A 22,779-nucleotide genomic window follows, 5' to 3' on the forward strand; every position below is an offset into this window, starting at 1 on the left:
CATTCCTAACAGAAAGAGATACATTAATTTTAAATAGTTGAACATTGGATTGAGTCAATCCCCTACCCATAGTAATGTAGGGCATAAAAGATCATTTAGTTTTGCTTTTTGATTAAACATTCGAGCTTAAATTAGTGAGCTTTTAGCATGATTAGTTTTGTAAATAAATGTTTTTGACCTGCAATACAATCCAAAGTGGGAGGATACTTGACACGTGTACAGGGACCAATAATGCAACAGAAGCGCGTAACGCACTGTGGGTATTTGAGCCCTGTTTCAGTCGGACACAAGGGCTAGAGATCTACTTCATTTTCCATATACAGTTCAGAGGACAATGCAGGCAAAATGCATTTTGTGCATTGAGCGCCTTTGCCTCATCATGTGCAAGGCTGACAAAATCCCAAGCTTCATGCTAATGAGAGAGAACCCCATTTGCACCTGACCAGTGCTACAGATGCTCAGTTCTGTTTTGAAATGGAGGCTTAAAGGGAGACATTAGAACATAAGGTCATAAGAAATAGGAGCAGGTGTAGGCCATTTGGCCCATCAAGCCTGTCCCACCATTCAGTAAGGTCATGGCTGATCTGATTGTGGTCTTAACTCCACTTGCCTGCCTGTCCCCCATAACCCTTAACTACCTTGCCAATCAAAAGTCTGTCTAACTTAGCCTTGAAAATATTCAATCACCCAACCTCCACTGCTCTCTGTGGAAGAGATTTCCATATGTCAATAACCTTCTGAGAGAATAAATTTCTCCTCACCTCCATCTTATTTTTAAACTCTGTCCCTAGTTCTAGATTCCCTCACAAGAGGAAACTTCCTCCCAGCATCTATCTTGTTAAGCTCCCTCAGAATCTTATATGTTTCAATAAGATCACCTCAGTCTTCTAAACTCCAATGAATATAAGCTCAACTTGCTCAACCTTTCCTCATAAGACAGCCCCATTATCCCAGGAAACATCCAAGTGAACCTTCTCTGAACTGCTTCCAATGCAAGTCCTTCGGTAAGGAGACCAAAACTGTACACAGTACTCCAGGTGCAGTCTCACTAAAATTGGCAAAAGTATATTGATGACAGGTCCTCCTCTGCACATAGGGTCATCCTTCCTACAGGACTTCCATCTGTATGGACTTCAATGTTTAGTCTGTGAATTGGGCCATCCTTCCTGAAAACATTTAAACAAAAAGTAGACACAATTTTGAGAACATTTAGCAGTCCTTGAATAGCTGCTGGCATCCAACACCTCCGTCCCATGACCTTACCAGTTTCCCAGCACACCGTGTGCTATATATATATTGAGAACACTGTCTAATTATTTTCATTAGCTGAGTTCTTGGGCTAAATATTACAGTGGTGGGGGGGGGTTGCAGGAGGAGATCAGACTGCTCACTCTCCCAGAAGCAAAGTCAGCGTGAAGCCAACCCGCTCCATGCCGGCCTGCCCCGCAGCCATAAAGCGCTGTGGGCAGGCTAAACAAGGGCCAAGTGGGACTTCCAACCCTCACTGGGGAGGAAGTCCTGCCCTCAGGGGCTGCAGGCGTATCGGATTGGCTGGCAGCTCCATCAGTTACGGCAGCGCCAAGAGCGCATTAGTGGGCACTACTGGCACTGCAAGAGGAGGAGGAGGGGGAAGACCCATGGATCCTGGAACGAGGTCAGCCTGAGGTCTTGGGCAGGTAGGGTGTGGGCAGGTTAGGGAAGGGGAATGCGGGCAGTGGGGGTATGGCAGGTTTAAGGCTGTGGGTGGGTAGGAAGAAAGAGGGAGATTCCATCTCCTCCAGTTGCCACTTGCCAGTCGGGGTGATGGACCCCTCAGATGGAATCCCCATTCCTTCCCGCACTTTGAAGAACTTATTTTAAAAATCAGACTGCCTACTCCCACCCAACTGTTCACACCAACCACTTTATGATGTGGGCATCATACTATCAGGGTTACTTAGCTTGGTAACAAGCTTAATTGAGCCTAGATTATCTATTTAACTATGCCAAATGGAGTACCAAATTCAGCACCTGCTCACCCTGTCCCCCCCGCCCCCCCCCCCAACCCCGGTATTATTGGGGTGAGCTGGGGGGTGGGGAGGATGGTGGTGTGACGGGCACCTGCCCTATCAATGTACCCACTCGCCAGAAACACACCCAGCAGGAGCATGTAAAACACAGCCCAGTGTTGTAGGATGAAGTCTGCTGCAGCTCCATAGTTGTGCCCAGCCCTTGGTGCTCATTATTCATCCCAAAGAAGTATAGGCCACCTAATATACACTAAAATGGCACATTTGTGAGTATTAAGGAATCATCACTGGTGACATAACAAGACTAAAGCAATAAATGGTAATAAGATAACAACGAATGTTAAAGGAAATGTCAGGTATAACAACAACTTATATTTGTATAGTATCTTTAACATAATAAAAGTTCCAAGGTGCTTCACAGGAGCATTGTAACTCAAAGTATGGCACTGAGCCACATCAGATAAAAGCTTGGTCTAAGAGGTAGGTTTTAAGGAGTGCCTTAAGAAGGAAAGTGAGGTTGAGAGGCGGAGAGGTGTAGGGAAGGTATTCCAGAGCTTGGGGCCCAGGCAGCTGAAGGCATGGCCACCAATGGTGGAACAATTATAATTGGGAATGCACAAAAGGCCAGAATTAAAGCAGCAATGATATCTTGGAGGTTTGGGCTGGAGGACATTACAGAGATAATGAGGAGCAAGATCATGGAGGGATTTGGAAACAAGGATGAGAACTTTATAGTCAAGACTGGGAGCCAAAGTGGGTCAGCAAGCACAGGGGTGATAGGTGAACAGGACTCGTTGAGACTTAAGATACGGACAGCAAAGCATTGGATGACCTCAAGTTTACAGAGGTTAGAATATGAGAGACCAGTCAGGGTGAATTGGAATAGTCGAGTCTAGAGATAATGAAAGCATGAATGGGGGTTTCAACAACAGATGAGCTGAGGCAAGGTTTTTCTATAAAAATACCAAGCAAGTAAAGAAGGAAAGTCCAAAGGATGGCATAATATTAAGTAATCAAGGAACGGGAAATGCGCAAGATGAATTTTTCTGCTCTGTGTTCTCGAGGGAGACCATAGATATTCTCCCAATTCTGAAATTGAATTTCAGGAAGAGGGATCGAGAATTGGGAACAGAGAAAGTATGAAAAGGAATAGAAATTTCAGATAAAGCAGCTGCTGATAGTTTGATTGAGTTAAAGGCTGACCAGGGCTGCATGTACTTCATCCAGGGGTATTTAAAGAAATGGCCAGTGAAGTTGATTACATCCATGCCATTATCCTTAGGGAATCATTAGAAATGGAAGTGGTGCTCGAGGTTTAACTGATATAGCATCAGCCTTTAAAAAGAGGAAGGAAGAAAATCCAGAAAATTAGAGGCACGATGACAAACCTTGCGAACAATGGAAATTCTGTGGACATGATGACTTATATTTCAGCAAAGCTTTTAGTGCTGTCCTACACAAGCAATGATGCGGTAGGAAGGCATGGGTTAGAAGGCAATGTGCTGAGGCAGTTTGAAGAGAGGCTAAATCCAAGGAAGCAGAAGGATTGTGTGAATGGAGATGCTTTGATTGCTGTATACAAAGTATTTAGATGATTTGGAACTGGGGCACAAAGCAAAGGGCTGGATTTTTCTTGGGGTGGGGAGATGGGGTAGGTAGCGGGGTGGGAGTCCCAGGAAAATAAGGGAGAGCCACATCAGAGAAACTTCCCAATGCATCCCCACCTCCAGGAGGGTTTCCCAGAGGCAGGTGGGGAACCAGGTTGGCTTCCCACTCCATGAAAATAGAGTGAATTAGGGAAATCAAGACCCCACTTGTTGAATGTGGGTATGATTATGTTTTCTGTATGCATAACCAGAGGGGAAATGATGCAAAGTATCATGTGATTCAGTCTCAGCCTCAGTCTGCTTTGAGGAAGCAAACTGATAAGACATATGTATAAGTCCAACTTTATACTGCCACTACCAACTTCTCAGTTCCTTACTAAATGAACATACGTAGTTCTGTCGAAGGGTCATGAGGACTCAAAACGTCAACTCTTTTCTCCGCCGATGCTGCCAGACCTGCTGAGTTTTTCCAGGTAATTCTGTTTTTGTTTTGGATTTCCAGCATCTGCAGTTTTTTTGTTTTTATATACGTAGGTTGTATGCTGGCCAACCCCTTATAGATGATTGGTACCTTGATGTTTATTTGTTAGGAAACACAAGGAAAAGAACACAACACCACTTAGGAGTCAGTTTGCAATGGCAATAGTATTTTCTGTCCAGTGGAGTCACACCCCCATCTGTACCCGTCATGTGCAGGGGCCAGAGACCGCCAGCTAATTGAGGTGACCATCTGGCAGCAGGCCAGTGGCCATAGGAGCCAAAAATGGGGCTGTGGTTTTGAAAGACCAAAACCACACCCATCGCTGTTCATGTGGAGGGTTTTCCCTTCCGCTCTGATAACCTACCGGCTTTGGGCCTCTTTTTTTGCTGAGCTCAATGCAGGCAACCAAAGATGCCTCCAATTTGAGGCACCCTCTCACTCGCCTGCCTGCCTCAGCAGCCCCCACCTCTCTGAGAGGACCTGACATTGCTGCGGGCCCTCTGATTGGGCCTCCAGCCCTCAGAAAACCACCCATCATCCTTAGTAGGACGGCAGGCACAAAGGGGCCAGTTAGGAGGCCACCTTCCATAAGGTTGCATTGACTGGTGCACTGACAACTTTAGTGAACCGGGTCCTTATGCCTACCAGAAAATCCAGCCCCAAAACTCTAAATTTGCATATTATCCTAAATTTTAGTGGTGGGGAGGGCAACTAATCAATAAAAACCAGTCGATCTGGATAGGTGACTGATCAATGGCAAATGGCATTTAACATGAGCAAAAACAAGGTAATGGGACTAAGAAAGGGAAATAAATAATGGGAGAATAAATTAAATGGTTTCAGGATGCAAGACAACACACACAAGGGACCTGGGGCTTTGGTAGATATTTCAATAAAATCAACAGTGTAATGTTATTGTACAAAAAAGAAAGTCAACCAGATCTAGGAAATAAAGTCAGAGGGAAAGGTTACAAATCCCAGCAGATGATAATGAACCTGTACAAGACACTGGCATAAACACAACTGGAATATTATGTTAAATGCTGGTCACTAAAGTACAGCAAGGATACTCAGGCATTAGAGGCAACGCAGAAAAGGGCAATTAAAACAAATTGCTTGATGCATCTAAAGCATGAGGAGGATTTGAAAAGCCTGAGTTTGTTTGCTTTGGCGGCTCAGGAGAGATGGTTCAAATAATCAAGGTTCTTAAAAGAATAGATAAATTGAATTTTGATAATTTGCACAGTGTTGGCCCAAATTCTAAAAGCAAAGGACATTAGCTCAAGTCTGGAGAAAGGTATATACAGTTGGGATTCAACTATTTTGCACTGAGGGTGATGAATTTGTGAAATAAAATGCCCAGGGAGTTAAAGGGGGCAGGTAATGTGGAGAAATTAAGAAGGAATTGGATAAGGACACACAATTGAGAGCCATTAGTTTATTGAAAGCGTCAGGTGAACTGTGGAGTATTTTCTAGTCCTGTGCTTTCCTATATTTCTATGACTTCCCTGTTTATTTCAATGCCTTTTTATAAATGGTGATCATGCATTTGAAGCACATCGGGTACTATTTCATAATGCTGCATTTATGAATAGCTTAGAATATAACATACAATAAATGGATTGTAACAGGACAACACTTAAGTAAATCTCAGGGTTTTTAGATAGAAGCGAGGGCTTGGTTCATTATTCACATTATTCAGCATCCTCAGTAAGGATCTTTTTTTTTGCCAACAGCCAAAATGGTGTACCTGAAAATATGTATTATAAACAAATCAAAGTAACTGTATACACAGCGCTAAATTAACCTGTGTCCTTACAGGTGTGCAGTGCTGTTCAGAATCAGGACTTCACATTAATTGATGACTACTGCACAGGATTGAAAGCCTTGTTGTATTTAAAAAGCATTGAAGAGCTGCAAAAATGGGAAGGACAGAGCCCACCAACAATATCTCACCAGAAAGGAAAACCTGTGCATAAAATTGCTGGATTAATTGGACAGGTATGATCTTTCTCCATCCTTTCTTCCTTTCTCTCTGTCTTTGGCTCCACCTCTTTTGTAAATCTTTAATATAAATGAACCAGATTTTTATACATTGGTTCTGAGGTAGATAGGGAAGTTAACGTAGAGGGAAACGCCATTAACTACAGGGATCAAGATAGTGTGCAAGTTCTAATTCACCACTAGTTCACTTCCAGATTCCCCGTGCACCTGTGTTAACTGTAATTATTTAGGGTTTTGTCAAAATGTTCAGCCTTATTATTGTGCTACCATATTCATACACGCATTTTAATGCAAAGAACAATTAAAATTTCAGTCTTCATGTTACAATTATTTAATATTTATTGACTAACTTTAACAATTCTGAAGAATATACATGCTAATATTACCATTGAAATTCCATTGAATGCTATTTTTGTCATACTAGTTAAAAAGTTTGTGAATAACTTAATAAAACGAAGCAGAAAGGAATCTTACTAACTGCTGCACTAAAAAATTAGCATTAATTGGAGTTTCAACCCATTAGTGTCAAGCATATATTAAACAGAGCTTACCCATTAGCTGGAAGCAACAAGGCAGTAACATAACTTGGCTCTGTGAATGTTAATATATAAAGCCTTAACATGTTTGTAGGCAACTCCTTCTATTTACAGTAAACATGTTTGAGTTTATGTTAACATAGTGGAGAACGAAATTGCAGATGAATGTATTAATAGTTATTATTACTCAATTTTTTCCAGTGTAGTTTTAGCGTTAGAATGATATGAATTGGAAGTGCAAACCTTGAGCCAGTAATGAATATCATCCAGTTCCTAACATGTTAAGAGCCCTGAACATACTCTTACGCAATGTTCATTTTTAATACTACCCCATGTATAGTTACCTAATGTTTACCTGTTTCAGAGGTTTTGTTGGTGGACCTCTTGGCCCAAAAATGTCAGTTTTTCCAGTGGATTTCACAGTAACATCAGTCCAACACCAGAATAAGGAACTGGGCTGCGACACAAAAACGCCAGATTCTAGCTTTGTGTCAAAAATTCTGAATGACCTTCTGAATGCAGCCTCAGCCTGCTGCAGTAGCGTTGGAGCAGGACTAGCTACAACAGGAATTCCCACTTTTCTGAACTCCAATGAGGCCCTTTATTGGCCATAGCATCAGGTATACCAGGTGTAAAAACAGCAGTTCAATTTCTAACCCAGCATTCCTGGACGGTTTTGCACTCTCTGTGTTCTTGCTATTAGTATTGCATTCTGCACTACAACCAAAAACAACAACCCTCCACTTAAATTGCATCTTTAACATAGACAGGGGCACTTTAAAGAAGAGAAAAAGAAACACCGAGTACAAATAGAGAAGGGTGTTTGGAGAAATGGCCAAATAGACGTAGAAGAATAAGAAAGGAAGGAATGCATTATTATTACCACAACTTCTTGTTGAAGCTGAGTAAGCCATAGCATTGAAGAGGAAATTGGTTAAACACTTGAAGAAAATCACAAAAGGATGCTGGGAAAGATTAATGAGAAATGGGATTTTAAAAATTTGTCTTTGTGATGTGGGAAACACTGGAAGTGCAATACCTATTATCGATCTCTCATTGCCCTTAGAACATTGGAGTTAACCATGTAGTATGTGGCTGATATCATTTGTAGGCCAGACTGCTGAGCTTGCATAGGTTCTTCCCTGAAGGACATAGAATGATTACAACTCAGAATAGCACAGAAGGAGGTCATTCAATCCGTCATGACATTAGTCATCCAGTTGGGCTTTAACAATAATCTGCCAGATTTTATGGTTATTTTATCTGGTACCGACCCAGAAAAGTACCAGATTTATTGAATTCAGTTTCAGAGCTTGCTATGGTGAGATTTAAATTAATGACCTCTAACTTGCTAGTTCACTGCCACATACCGCTACTCTCAGCTGCAGTGTGGAGTTGGCCAAATGACCTCATGCAATTCTGAAATTTCTATGATTCTGTGATGAGACCCATCAAGCTGATTTAAGAGGGTTACTGTAACATACATTTCTGGGCTGAGGATATTATTTTGTCTTTACGGGTAGCTGGAGTGCCTTCATTCAGTGCTTTCATCTTCCTGATGGGTTTAATGAAAACATACTCAAATGGTCTATAATTCAATAATTAGTATTCAGTCTAAATGGCTTTTAGTATAGCCTCAACCACAGCTCCATCTTCAGATTTCTAGTAGTCGCATTTCCAGCCTGGAACTCAAATTTAGACCATTTTAAAGATGCACAAAGTGCCAATGTACTTGTGTTCCCAAACCTCTCACAGCCTGCCATTAAATTCTCAATAATTTTGTAAACTGAACCTTTTACCTTTAATCTCTTATGGTGGAGCAATTACAGCATATTTCCAGTCAGCCATGATTAATTATATTATTTTCAATGTTTGCATTTATTTTTAATTTACAGAAAAATAAGTTATAAATGTAGTCATGATATGGTTTGATCATTGTTTTGCCTAATTTAAAAACATACAAATCCCAGAGTCAAAAATTCACCATGCATGAAAAATAGCACTAAAAAATGAATGACTATCTCAGTCATGCAAGATTTACCTATCTACAGAAAGAAAATTACAATTGAATTGTTTTAGGTAACTTCTCTTTCTCAATTCAGTGTCTATATTTTTATTATAATGTTAAAATTGGCTCTTTGTTGCAGGTATTGCACGTTTGAACAGCATGAGCTTGAATGTCGCCCTGTCTTGTCTAATTCTTCCAGAAACCGTTTATTAGTAGCTCACTGATGTTACTCCAGAGATTTGTTTGCAATTAATGTCCCAGAATGATTCTTCTGGCATTTGCCTGAAACACCACCCCTGTCTGTTTCAACAAAAGGCTTCAGCCAACATCACAGATGAGCTGTAGATGAAACATTCTGTTCACAAACTGCCAGAGACACACAGTGGATTTTCTGGGGAAAGGCTTGAACTGAATCAATGCTTCCAAATCACAGCCAATAATGAATTTCTTAAAGATAATAATTGCAAGTTAACAACATTCTTTTAAAATGTTATTGAATGTTGTTCACAAATAGAATCAAGCTAATTTTGGGTTGCTTCAGAAGCTTGATTTGAAAGTGCCAACTTGAAACTCTAAATCAGGGCATGCACAAGTATTGCCCACAATCTGTGTAGATTGGGATGTCACAATTCATAATTTATCGTGAAATAAAAACAGGAAATGCTGGAAATACTCAGCAGGCCTGGCAGCATCTGTGGAGAGAGAAACAGAGTGAGATGTGACTACTTCAGACTTAATGCTCCAGCCCTACAACCTCAGCCGTGCCAAAAGCCCTGTGTTCCTCCAATTTTGGCCTTTTGCGTGTGCTCAAATGTCCCCCAGTCCTTTATTAGCAGCTGTGCCTACAGTTGCCATAGGTCCTAAGCTCTGAAATTCTTTTCCCTGAACCTCTTCACCTCTCTGCCTCCCTACTCCTTTGGGATTCTCATTACAACCTTGATGACCTGATAATTCTTTTTGTAGCTCAGTGGAAAATTTTGTCTAATAACATTCCCGTGAAGAACCTTGTGATGCTTTAGTACATTAAAGCTGCTATATAAAGGCAAGTTGTTTTTATGTCAGAGGAATTTTCTTAATCATTTTATTTTTTTTTAATTGGACCATCAAGAGACACAGTGGGCTGAATGGCCTCTTTCTGCACTGTAACTTTTCGATGGTTCTAATATACATTCACATCTATATTTTATAAGGCAATGCATGTATAGATGTACACCCACAGATATAATTTATGGAGGTTTTCTGTGTTGGAATTTTGCAGAGCTTGTGGGAAGAATAAATTGATACATCTGGGTTTCTTGACAATAACTTTGTATTCTTAACTTGAACTGTTCCAGTAACTGCTGCAATGGAACACAAAGGGGAGTAATGAATATTGTTGAGAACCAGCACAGCAAAAAAAAAACTGAGAATGATGCAGTTGAGAATGATTGAATATTGGCCATCAGTGTTCTCTCATACAAAAGACAATTATAATGTATTCAGTTGGCCTTTAAACATCCTCACAAGCTTTCTGTTAGCAAAATACTTTGCATTCAAGTAAGCTATACATAAAGTTATAAAACTGCATTGCTGCCCAAACCAAAACAGTGTTTTCTCATTCAGTGCATATTTACCATATTACAGAAGAGAAGGCACAGAGTGCAAATCAAACTTCTGACCAACTTCAAAGAAAGTACCATGGTGGCTACTGACTTGAGTCTATACACTACATCAATGACACAGAAGCTAGGGGACAGAAAAATGCTCTGTTTCTAACATTCTAATCACATCCTTTCCCCTGTAAAGATCTGTTTTAGCAAATGCTAGCTGTGAGTGCCTCGTGCAACTTCAACTTGTTTAACCAGTGCATTTATTTCCTATATGCCCTTTTTCACTTGTTAGAGAAGCGCCATAGCCCCAGGAACAGCAATCTGGGCCCTTATAAATGAACCTCAACTTAGTGTTCAAAAGGCAGTGGCTCCTGGGTCAACACATTTTCAAGACTGAGATGTGCACTTTTTTTTTGGTTAAGGGTGTTGAGGAATATGAAGGTAAGACATATGAAGGGGGTGAGGAGAGTCAGATACAAATCAGTCATGATCTGAACATGCCTGAGGGACTGAATAGTCTACTCCTTTTCCTATGTACTAGCCTAGAGATACACATCAGTGGGTTTTAGTGAGTTGGATGAAGCACAGATGCTTAATATCATTTCGCTGCCTCTTCTTGTGCTCTGACTTGAGGCTTGTGGTTACTTACCTTTCAGAGATACAAATTCTTTCCACAATTATGTTCTTGAGCGTTTCACTACTATTTAATAACTCTTTATGGGACATATTGTAGAAAATTCCTCGCATAGATGTCGTTTGTCGCATAGATGTTGTTTGAGCATTGTTCAATTTGTTCATTTGTTCCATATTCACACCTTTCTGACCACCATTTAACCCTCAACCAACGCCACCGAAACAGTTTATCTGGTTGTTAATAATAAAAACAGAAAATGCTGGAAATACTCAGCAGGTCTGGCAGCATATGTGAAGAGAAACAAAGTTAACTCAGAAACCGTTAACTCTGTTTTCTATCTCCGTGGACACTGCCAGACCTACTGAGTATTTCCAGCATTTACTGTCATTATTTCAGATTCCCAGCAACTGCAGTATTTTGCTGTTGTTATCTGCTTAAAACAAAAGCAGAAGCCTTAACCGTATTCAATTAAACTAAATCCTAACCTAGTTTTTGGATTGTGTACAAGAATATCATATTTTACAATTACAACAGTGTCTTAACACTTCAAAAAAAAGTTCTATATTGGCCGTAAAGTACATTGAGACCTCCTGATGCTGTGGAAGGGGGTTTATAAGTGCATGTCTTTATTTCTTAACCACTGTTTGCTGAGGTGGGCAATAACAAGAAGTACCTTGGCTCAGATTTTGCAGTATTAATGAAGCTGTCAGCATTTGTGACTGGCAACAACTTCTGGAGTCCATACATGCGCAGTTAAACGTGGAAATCCAGAAAATGCAGTCAGTAATTCTACACTTCTCCATAGGGTTTACTGTTGAAGTATCCCCTGCCCACCCCCCACCTCGCCCCCACCCTGCTCCCAACTGTAAAATTAGAAATCACTGAACTGATGAGAACTTGCCTTTTTACACTAATAGGCCTGAATTTTTCCCGTATCGACCAGGCTCAGGGGGACTGGGCGGGGGTGGTCATGGAGCCAACCACCGCCCGCAATCAGCTCCGCACCACCATTTTACACAGGCGGACCAATTAAGGCCTGCCCAGTGTAATACACAAGTGGTAGCGCTGAGCAGCGCTACCAGTGTGGGTGGCGGGAGGAGGGAGTGTCGGGTCCAGCACTCTTTCACACATGCACATGAAAGAGCACTTCAATCGCCCTGAGATATGGAGCTGCCTCAGGGAGATTGAAGCGCTTTTTTAAAAAAAATAAATAAAAATAGAATAAAAATTTAATGAAACATGTCCCCTCACACGACTGTTTCACATGAGATGGGAAATGTTTTTATTTTTCAGAAATTTTTAAAATTTAATTCATAAGCACTTTAGGAAATCTCATCCTGCTCGTGGATGAGGTTTGCGAAAAAAACGTAAAGGCCGCTTGGCCTTTTCGCCTGCGCGCCAACCATGAGGTTGGACGGGCAGCGTAAATTTGAAATTAATTAGTTCCTTAATAGCCTTAATGGGCCTTTTAATTATCGGCTGGCGTGCAGCCAACTCCAGCGCGTGCCCGCCGAACGAAGCATCGCGAGTCACATGCCCGATGTCATCGCGCGTCATTTTACATGCCGGCATGTTGGGCCCACCCCCGCACGCCGACTGTAAAATCCTGGCCATAGCCTTCCTATAAAAACTCTTTAAAAAGTTGCATCTTTTTGAATGAAGTGTAATTGGATTTTTGATGTCAGACTAAGTTCGTAATTATTGCTATAAACCTTTCCGGCCCTGAAAAGGTAATTTTATATTTTTGATATATTATGATTTTAAAATTTCCACATATTTTAGTTCTTTTTTAAAGTTTGTTAATGCTATTTCAGATTCTACTTTTATCCTGTGTGTATTTTCCAATCACTTATTGTGGTCTCTATAAAATCGAATTAAAAGTGAGGGATAATCAGTCCATTTTACTTCCAGGCTCACTAGGCAGGATTTTACGTGGGACCCGCTTGCTGACATGGAAAATGATGCGCGATGACGTCGGGGGCTGAACTCCCGATGTCACCGTGCCCCATTTAAATTTTCAGGAAGGCGGGAGTGCAGCAAAATCAGCTGTGGGCCCGCTGACCTGTCAATGGCCAATTGAGGATATTGACAGGGTCAATTAAGTAATTAAAGGACCTGCCCGTCCAACCTTAAGGTTGGTGGGCAGGCCACGAGCCTCAGCGGGAACTAGAAAAAGCATGAAGCCTCATCCATAGGCGGGATGAGGTTTCATGTAGGCTTTAAAAAATTTTAATAAAGGTTTTGTAAAAACTATGGACATGTCCCAACTCGTGACATTGTCACATGAGGGGAAATGTTAGGGAAATTTTATTTTTTGATTTATATCATTTGATATTTACAGCCGATTGCCCTGAAGTTGCACTTAGCCTCAGGTAGATGAGTGCGCTCTTTTGTGCGCATGCACGAAAGAATGCACTCTCGATTTTGGGATTCCCCCCCCGCCCGCACAGGGAGTGCATTGCGCTTCCTGGCAGATGTCACACTGGGCGGGCCGTAATTGGCCCGCCCACATAAAATGGCTGCATGCCTCCAATAGGGGGCGCTAATCAGAAGAGTGCCTGTACACGCCCACCCTTCAACTTCCGCCCCAACGGAGGGAAAATTCAGCCCACTGTCTGGGAGAATACTTTAATGTAATTGGCTGTTTACCTTGCTTGATAGCATCAGCATTGCTGAATGTCTGGAGATCCCCCTGACTTGACACGAGATTCAAATGAATGTTAGGAAAAGGGATGGCCAAACGTCTGAAAATCGCTAAAATTAGTTATGGCTTCTCCACATGCCACAAAATCTGACCATATTTCAAACAGGTACCCTATGTTACTGAGGAACCAAGCATCCAACTTATTCATCTTCGGTAAGTGGGGAATTTGTAATTCCTTCAATATCTGCAATACGCAATCACGTGCATAATAATTTCAGGGCAACAGATTTCACAAATTAATATTGCCTTCTGTTGATAAATGCCACAGAATGTTGCACAGGTCCTTCAGTTGTATTAAGAGTAAAGGGTGGCCTGTAATCTGCAAAACCACATCTTTGGAAAAACTCTTTTCACTTCTCTTATTGCAACATGTCGACACTGATTTTAATATATTCACCAGACAATTAAAACAGGATGTTTATGATCCATATAACATAGCAGTGAACTATAAGCTGATTTTTGACATGTCTCCTGACATTACTTGGAAGGAGCCTACAGCAAAAGTGGTGAATGCCATCATCACTTTTACCATGACATAATGCCAGTGTTGCTCATCAGTGGCTGGTTCAGGAGATGGTACATTTCAACTATGACTTAATTAGTAAAGCAAAGCTCCTCAGACATTGTTTCTTAATGATGTTAAAAGATGGCTCTCTCACCAATAGTAGACATGCTGTTTTGATTTGTAGTGGGCCCTGGTGGTCATCATCCTGAGGCCTCTGACTTCCCAAGTCTTTTAGTGCTGCTCATCCTCATCCGCTTCCTCTAACATGGCTCAAGAATAGATTCACCCACGCGATCCTGAGAACTAAAACAGTTGAGTTGCTTTTCACGATCTGCACCATACAGGGCGCCTGCTGAGTCTTCCCACTACCTTAACACCATCTTTATAGAGGATATCATGACAGCAATGTACACTGGAAGGGCAATGGGCTGGATTTTTGCTGCCAAGGTGGGTAGCTCGGATCAGAAAATTTCCTGGCTTGGCAAACCCACCTCATGAAAAGGAACCCCAACTTCCATGATTTCCACTCGGGGTGGGGGGGGTGGTGGTGGTGGTGCGGGTGCAAGTGCAGGATAGAGTTGGACCCTTTGCCCCAGATGCAGACCAATGGGGGCCATAGGAGCTGTCTAGTGGGTTGTTTAAAAGGCCCACTGCCTGTGACTTTGTCCCAGTTGTTTTGTTAAATATAAGACCATCTAGCCCACACACTTCACATCCCATCAAACCCCCTACCCACTCCCCATGCCAACTCATGCCCCCCACTCACCCCCATAACTCGTTATAGCCTCCATGCCAACTCCCTGATACTAACTCATGAACTCAGCACTTAGTTCAAATGGCTTAGCCGAATTCAGGTTTCCCTCATGCCTGATTCAGTCCCTGCCCTCCTTCCCCTACTGGTGAAAATTGGATCTGTCAGAAATTGGAGGGGGGTTGCTTCCTGATCCTGGTCTGCCTGCCATTTATAGAGTCCACAGAATTTTCACAAGCCGGTGAAAACCTGGCCCAATATGTCTAAATTTGAATGTTAGCCTTTTGCTTAACAGGCAAAAAAAGTCATTAATGCTGGATATACGCAGCAGGTCTGCAGTTCTGAAGAATGGTTTCACTTTGGGCTTTGGACCTGTGGTTTCCCTCACCTCATGTCTGGGACTGTTGTGGATTCATTTGTTAGAGATTGATGACAGTGATTAGTCACTAACTCTATTATATTGCATCACGTGAATCTGAGGCTGGGAGTAGGCAAACTAGGGCCTGAAATATCCCCCTGTTGGGGGGTGGGTGGCGGCGGGTGGGAACCCAATTGGCGGCCCCGATCAGGGACGTGCCGCCATTTTACGTGGTCAGGCCAATTAAGGCCCGCCCAGTGCGAAAGAGTGCAGAGATCTCCCCGGGGCACGGAGGTGCCGCAGGGAGATTTGTTTCAGTGCTAAAGTTTTAAATAAAGGTTTTTAACACTTTTAAAACATGTCCCCTCATGTGGCACTATCACATGAGCTGGGACATGTCAAAGAATAAAAGTATAAATTTTTATTAGATTTTAAAACACTTCATGGAACCTCATCCCGCCCGTGGATGAGGTTTCATGAAAAACGCGAAGGCCGCCTGGGCTCTTCGCCTGCCCCCCGCCAACCTTAAGGTTGGACGGGCAGCTCATTAAATTGAATTGAATAGGTTTTAACTGGCCTTAATAGGCCTTTGACAGTTCAGTGGCTGCGCGCCCGCCAAACTGAAAATCTAAATGATGGGCGGTGAAGTCGGGACGCACGCCTGACATCACCACACGTCATTTTACGCATCGGCGAGTGGGCCCCGCCCCTGCTCACCGACGGGGAAATTCTTGCCTTGGTGACATAGGGAAGAACTTTCCCACCATTGGGGGCCGTTGCCATTTTATGTGGGCGGGCCAATTATGCGCTCCCTGTGCGAGCATGGTGGGGGGGGAGTTCTCTAAGCCGAGAGTGTGCACTCATCTCCCTGAGGCTAAATTCAAAAATGTGAAATATAGAAAAATAAAATTTCCCTGACATGGCCCCCAGCTCGCCAAACTCAATATCCTGCCCATTGTTTTTGTTCATCTGGTAATTCCTATGGTCCTATAAAACTGCAGCATGCATTTTGTCTCAGCAGGAGGTGATTGACTTGCTGTATATTCCTGATATTTTATAGTTTTGTTCAAGATTTCCAACGTTTACAGGGCTTCTTTTTACTTTTAAAAAACATCGAAGCCTGTTCTTTTGTAACACGCATTAATCCGATTTAGTCTTTGGAGGTATTTAGGAGAAATGTCCAAAAATGCACAAGTAGACTTTCAGTGCACACAAATAAATTCCTACACATTAATGCACATTTAGGATGTGCCCTATTTGTACTGCACAGACCAATTTCAGCTCCAAAATATTTTTTTGTAATCGGTTCTGTGGAGCTGGAAGATGGCTAGAAATGTTTTGTCGTCAAGTTAAAAGATGGGAAAATTTGCTATTTTCAATGTCCTAAGATTGTGTTTTTCTTTGACTTTCTCCCCTTTTTCTTTTGCTGAAGGCACCACTTGCACTGTGGTAATGTTCCAGGAGCAATAGTGATCATCCAAACCTTTGTTTAAGTGATTATTTTTCACCTAGAACCCTGTCAATTAGTGCTGGTGGGATTATTTTTTAACATTATGGGCCATAATAACCACCTGCTTTCCATCCACTTCTATTTCCATACAATTGGCAGGAATGAAAAGTCTGGTTAATTGTTTCTTCCCTAATTTAGGAGTGTGGACACAGATTGTCTTGTCCCCATTGCAGCCCCAGTGAGCTTAGAAAATTTCTCTTTTGACGGTTTCATCTTAATGTCAGAAATGCACACTTACTTCTCTTGACTGAATTCTACTTTCCACCCCTTTGTAACCTGTCCTTGCTGGCTTAATCGCTTGTGAAGTTGTCATTTCTATAAATTGCCATAAAATTAAATTCCTGCCCACTTTTTTCATGGATTTAAAACACTGCTGGTTATATTTGTCCTCTAGTCATTAATGTGAATGAAAAGGTTAATGCATGTATAAAATAAAGCAGATCAGTTTTATACTCACAGAATCATAGAATTGTTACAGTGTAGAAGGAGGCCATTCGGTCCATTGTGTGTGCACCGGCTCTCTGAGCATTTTGACTTGGTGCCAATCTCCTACCTTTTCCCCGTAACCCTGCACATTGGGAAGAATTTTCCCCCCATCGGGGTGGGGGGGTGGGTTTTGCAGGGGTGGGTGGGAGTGTGAGCACGAATCCAATCGGCACCCCCAATCGGGTGCATGCTGCCATTTTATGTGGGCGGGCCAAATAAGGCCCCTCCAGCACTCCCTGTGCGAGGGGGGTGGATTCCCTGAGTCAAGGCATGCACGCGAAAGAGAGCAGAAATCTCCCTGAGGCACGGAGGTACCTCAGGGAGATTAGTTTAAGTTGTGGAAAGTTTAATAAAGGTGGAAAAAAAATTTAAGGATATATCCCCTCATGTGAAGCTGTCACATGAGCTGGGACATGTCCATTAAGTTTTTCAAAAAATTTTTATTTAATTAACAAACCCTTCATGAAACCTCGTACCGCCCATGAATGAGGCTTCATGAAAAATGCGAAGGCTGCCTGGGCTCTTTGCATGCCCCGGCCTACCTTAAGGTTGGACGGGCAGCGTTCTTAACAACCTAAATTAGTTTAATAGTGGCCTTAATAGGCTTTTGACAGTTTGGCGGGCGCGCAGCTGCATTGGCTGCGCATCTGCCAAGTGACAATTTTAATGATGTGTGGTGGCGTCAGGATCCATGGGCACCCCCCCCCCCCCCCCCAGTTCACCGACGGGAAAATTCAACCCATTGGGCAAAATTTTGCCCTTAATGGGCGGGGGGGGGGGGTGGGGGGGGCCCCACCGGCTCGTCAGCGAGCGGACAGCCAACCCCCACCACTGAAACGGAGCCCGCCGCCATTTTGAGTGGGCGGGCCAATTAAGGCCCGCCCAGCGGCCTGCCAGACATGAAGTGCTGTGCACTTCCTGTGCCGGGGGGTGGGGGGGATTCCTCATCTGTCAAAGTGCGCTGTTTTGTGCAGGCACGCAAAAGAGCGCACTGCTCCCTGAGACGAAGTGCTGTCTCAGGGAGATTAGTGACAGTCTAAAAAACTTAAAAAATAGAAAAATAAAAATGTTATTAACATGTTCCCCCTCATGTGACAATGTCACATGAGATGGGACATGTTAATAAATATTACATTTATTAAAGTTTTTAAAAAGGAACGTGAAACCTCATCCCGCCAGTGGATGAGGTTTCAAGTGTTATCAGAAGCCCGCTGGGGCCCCTGGCCCACCCTCCAGCCTTAAAGGGCAGGGCCTTTAATCACTTTAAATACCCTGTCAATGGCCTCAATTGACAGGTTGGTGGGTGGACAGCTGATTTTGCCGTCCACCCGCCTTCCTGAAAATTTAAAGGGACCGGGATGACGTTGGGGGTTCCTCTTGACGTCGTCCCATGTCATTTTCCCGTCGGCGAGCGGGCCCCACCCCAAATCGCCGATGGGAAAATTCTGGCCATTGTTTCTATTTAAGTAATCATCCAACGCCTTACTGAATGCCTCAATTGAACCTGCCTCCACCACACTTCCAGGCAGTGCTTTCCAAACCCTAACTACTCGCTGTCTGAAGAAGTTTATTTCTCACCTCACATTTGCTTCTTTTGCAAAACATTTTAAAACTCTGCCCCCTCGTTCTCGATCCATTTACGAGCAGGAACAGTTTCTCCCTATCTACTCTGTCCAGACTGCTCATGATTTTTAAAACTTCTATCAAGCCTCCTCTTAGCCTTCTCCTCTCCGGGGAAAACAGTCCCAACTTCTCCAATCTTTCCTCAAAACTGAAGTGTCACATCCCTGGAACCATTCTCGTAAACCTCTTCTGCACTCTCTCTAATGCATTCACATTGATTTTTCTTCATTTACATTAGCAACTAGTAGAAAATTAACCTGTTGATCATTTTCAACATTGTAGTAAGTGCACTTATACCAGCACAATTGCAGGGTTTGGCAACAAATGCCCCATACATTGCATTGAGTTATATCAAGTTTAAAACATAGAGATTAGCCATTTGGCCCAATTGCCCTATGCCAGCGTTAACACTCCACGCAAGCCTCCACCCAATTCTATTTCATCTAATCCTATCGGCATGATCTTTCATTGCTCCTCCATCATATGCTTCCCTTCATGTGCTTAACTAAGCTTCCCTTTAAATGCATCTAAGATAACATCTTTGTCATGAGTTTTCTTTGGTCAGGATATTGAGGTCAGTGAGTGGATAGGGCAGGGCCCGCTCACCAACACGTAAAATAACGCGGGATGACGTCGGGCGGAACTCCCAACGTCACCCTGCGTCATTTCAATTTTCAGGTTGGTGGGGGTGCAGCCAAATCAGCTGTGCGCCCGCTGACCTGTCAACGACCAATTGAGGCCATTTAAAAACTAATTGAGCTAGTTAATGGGCTTGCCTGTCCATCCTTAAGGTTGGCGGGCAGGCTGGGAGCTCTGGCGGGCTTCAGAAAAAGCATGAAACCTCATCCATGGGCGGGATGAGGTTTCATATAGGTTTTTAAAATTTAATAAAAGATTGATTAAAAGTAGTGGACATGTCCCAACTCGTGACAGTGTCAGGGAAATTTTATTTCTCTACATTTACCATTTTTAAATTTGGCACCGATCTCCCTGAGGCAGCACCTAGCCTCAAGGAGATGAGTGCGCTCTTTCGCGTGCATGTGCAAAAGAGCGCACTCTCAGCTGAGGGAATACCCCACCCCCCCTCCGCCCGCACATGGAGCTATGCGCTTCCTGGTGGACGTCATGCTGGGCAGGCCTTAATTGGCCCGCCCACGTAAAATGGCGGCATGCCCCCAATCAGGGGCGCCAATTGGAGGTGCACCCGCACATGCCCGCTCCTGAACTTCCCCCCCAAGACAGAAGGAAAATTCTGCCCTATGCAGTACCTTATCCAAGGCCTTTTGAAAATCCAAATATGTTATATCGACTGCATTACCCTTGAATACTCTTTCTGTTGCTTCTTCAAATAAATCAGTAAGGTTGGTAAAGCCCAGCCTCCCTTTTTGAAATCTGCTAACTGTCTTTTGTTACATTTTCGGTTTCTAGACATTTTTCCTTTACATCTTTGAGTAAAGATTTCATTTATTTCCTACCACATGTAATTGTGCATCTGCTATCTCTTCCCTAACTTCATTTAATATGTGGTGATGCCATCCATCTGGGCCTAGGTTTTGCCCTCTCTAACCCATCCTGACAAAGGATTTTATCATTTCTCTTCTTCTAAGATCTCATTAGTCTCCCTAAGTAAATAATAAGGCAAAATGTCTATTTCATCATTGTGTTTATGTTGCATGTTTTTGGAGTAGTTTAAAAACTGTAGCTCACAATTTTGCTTCTTAGGATGAAATATTGAGTTGGTAGTTACAGAGAGTATCACATTTTCCAACAATTGCAATATTGCCCTTTCAAGAAACAACCTGATGGATTTCTGAATTTGGCAATATTCTGTACATCTCTAACTGTGGTCGGTTCTGATTTAAGTCAGCCATATGCCTGACAGATTATGCATATCACCAATACCTCTCATTAAAATGGCCACAGTTCACCAGTTCCAGTACCTTCAAGGATCTCAGAGTGAATTATTATGCAACAAAGATCCTGATGTCATGCCGAACATGAGACAGGTCCAAGGCAGCTTTGGCTTAATGAGGCTAAGTGAATGTCTCCCCTGCATTATAGCTACACGACAGTCTTTGAGCATAGTATTTTTTTTTCTCCATAAGCCTGGAACCTTTTGCACTTTTTTCACATTTATGCATTTTACATGTTATCCATTTTGATATATTGCATGGCATCGAAGTATAGAATAATAGAATATTCTAAGCATAGAATAACACAAACCCTCTGTTAAATTAACGGCAGCTGGGCAAAGAGATATATTTAGGTTTTCAAATTTAATTATGGCATACCACAGTACATTTTGTATAGATAAATTACAGTGCCATTGTGGCTTTTTTAAAGCTAGTTGTTTGACATATTCTCTAATTAACCATGCACATTTTGTTTTTCAAGGATTATATCTAAGCTTTTTCATACAGATTACTATCACCTTCCACTAACTACCTGAAGTGGAAACTGGGGAATCAGTGAGTGTGACTGATACAGTAAATCCCCCGCATGCATCACATCTAACTCGTTTCACATCTGAGAGATTTCAGTAGTAACCCTCAGGGAACAGACTGTATTTTACAGCTTGCAGCATATGACCATGTTTTCTAACACATTTAAAATAAATAAAACTCGATCTTTGAGAGAATAGAAATAAATTAAGAACGCGGTGACAGTGGATTTATGTGTTTTTTGAATCAAAACTAATATCATACTTTAGAATGGTGTAAACAGCATAGAACACACCGTGGCTTATGATATGTGATGCACTCTGCAAATAACATGCACTTTTTCTTGTCACAGTCAAACCATAACATTGAGTCTGGGCCTATTGTCCAATATATAATGGCATATGAAGATATTATTTCAAGGGATACGTATTATAATTGTTTATATATAGTGTGCATTCATTTATGAAGTACATCTATGTTCCAGGCCTATTTGTCAAATGGTGTGCACATTAAACTGTCTGTGCAAAATTATAGTAATTTGCTGACAGTTCTGTTCAACTCACTGAATGCTTTGTTTGATTCTGAGAGTGTACTTTTCTGATATTTTAATCCATTACATTTAGGTGGTTCTAATAGTTTTATAAAAACATTTATCTTAACATAATGTAATCGCAGGGTACAAATTGTTTTGAACAACCATGTTCAAGAATTTAAATTATGTTCTATTTTCTTTAGCCTAAGCCTTACTATGTATAATCAATTTCACTCTTTTGAGACAATATATTACTATAGAATAAACGAAAATTGAAAAAGAATCATCATATCCTGTAACTATTTCTAAATTTCTTTGAAGAAATATATTCTCTATGTGGATTGATTATCTTATTTATTACCTGGAATGGGAAATACTGTATTTTGTTTTATTGATCCAGTGAGAAGGCAAGAAATGAAACCTTTTGTTTCTAATGGAAAACTTACATGAAAGCAAAAGCTGGATTTTTCTCATCAGGGAAGAATAGCAATGGCCCAGTAAGCAGTTGGGGTCAAATTAGAAAGCAACAAAGCCTCTACTAGGCCCTCTTCCTCTAACTGCAGGGTCATTTGGTCATTAGCACATCTGTCTTAGGCATATAGATAATCACCACCAGATGCCCCATGGATGGGAGAGAAATGAGTCATCGCTACCTACTGGCATTTACATGCAACAGACAGGAAATGGAAATGTGGCCACTGCAAGGCTGGGGATCCAGGTCAGAGTGCAGACCCAGAAGTAGGCCTCAGCATGCTATTTGCCTGCCTTTTTCACTACTATCTCACCAGCCTTCACATTGAGGACACTTTCCTTGTATTGTGTGGCACTAGCACTGTGCTAAATGGGAATGAGCTGCAGGTCCAGTAGCTCAAAACAGGGCATCCAAGAGCAGAGCTGCATTCCTCCACAATCTGTAACTTCATGGCCTGGCATATCCCTCGCGCTACTATTATCTTCAAGCCAGGAGACCAATCCTGGTTCATTGAAGAGTGTAAGATCAT

At 42.2% G+C, this 22,779-nt stretch overlaps 1 protein-coding gene across 1 annotated transcript in view; it reads left to right on the forward strand.

Moving 5' to 3' along the window:
• The window catches only part of LOC121289338 (dihydropyrimidine dehydrogenase [NADP(+)]-like), an 838,466-nt gene that overhangs the window by 738,816 nt on the left and 76,871 nt on the right, over positions 1-22,779 (forward strand). Inside the window, exon 20 of the mRNA XM_041208692.1 lies at positions 5,919-6,098. Coding sequence (XP_041064626.1) covers positions 5,919-6,098 — 180 coding nt within the window. The remainder of the gene's footprint in view (positions 1-5,918; positions 6,099-22,779) is intronic.

This window comes from Carcharodon carcharias, chromosome 16, assembly GCF_017639515.1.
Source record: "Carcharodon carcharias isolate sCarCar2 chromosome 16, sCarCar2.pri, whole genome shotgun sequence".
In the NCBI taxonomy this organism is placed as follows: domain Eukaryota; kingdom Metazoa; phylum Chordata; class Chondrichthyes; order Lamniformes; family Lamnidae; genus Carcharodon; species Carcharodon carcharias.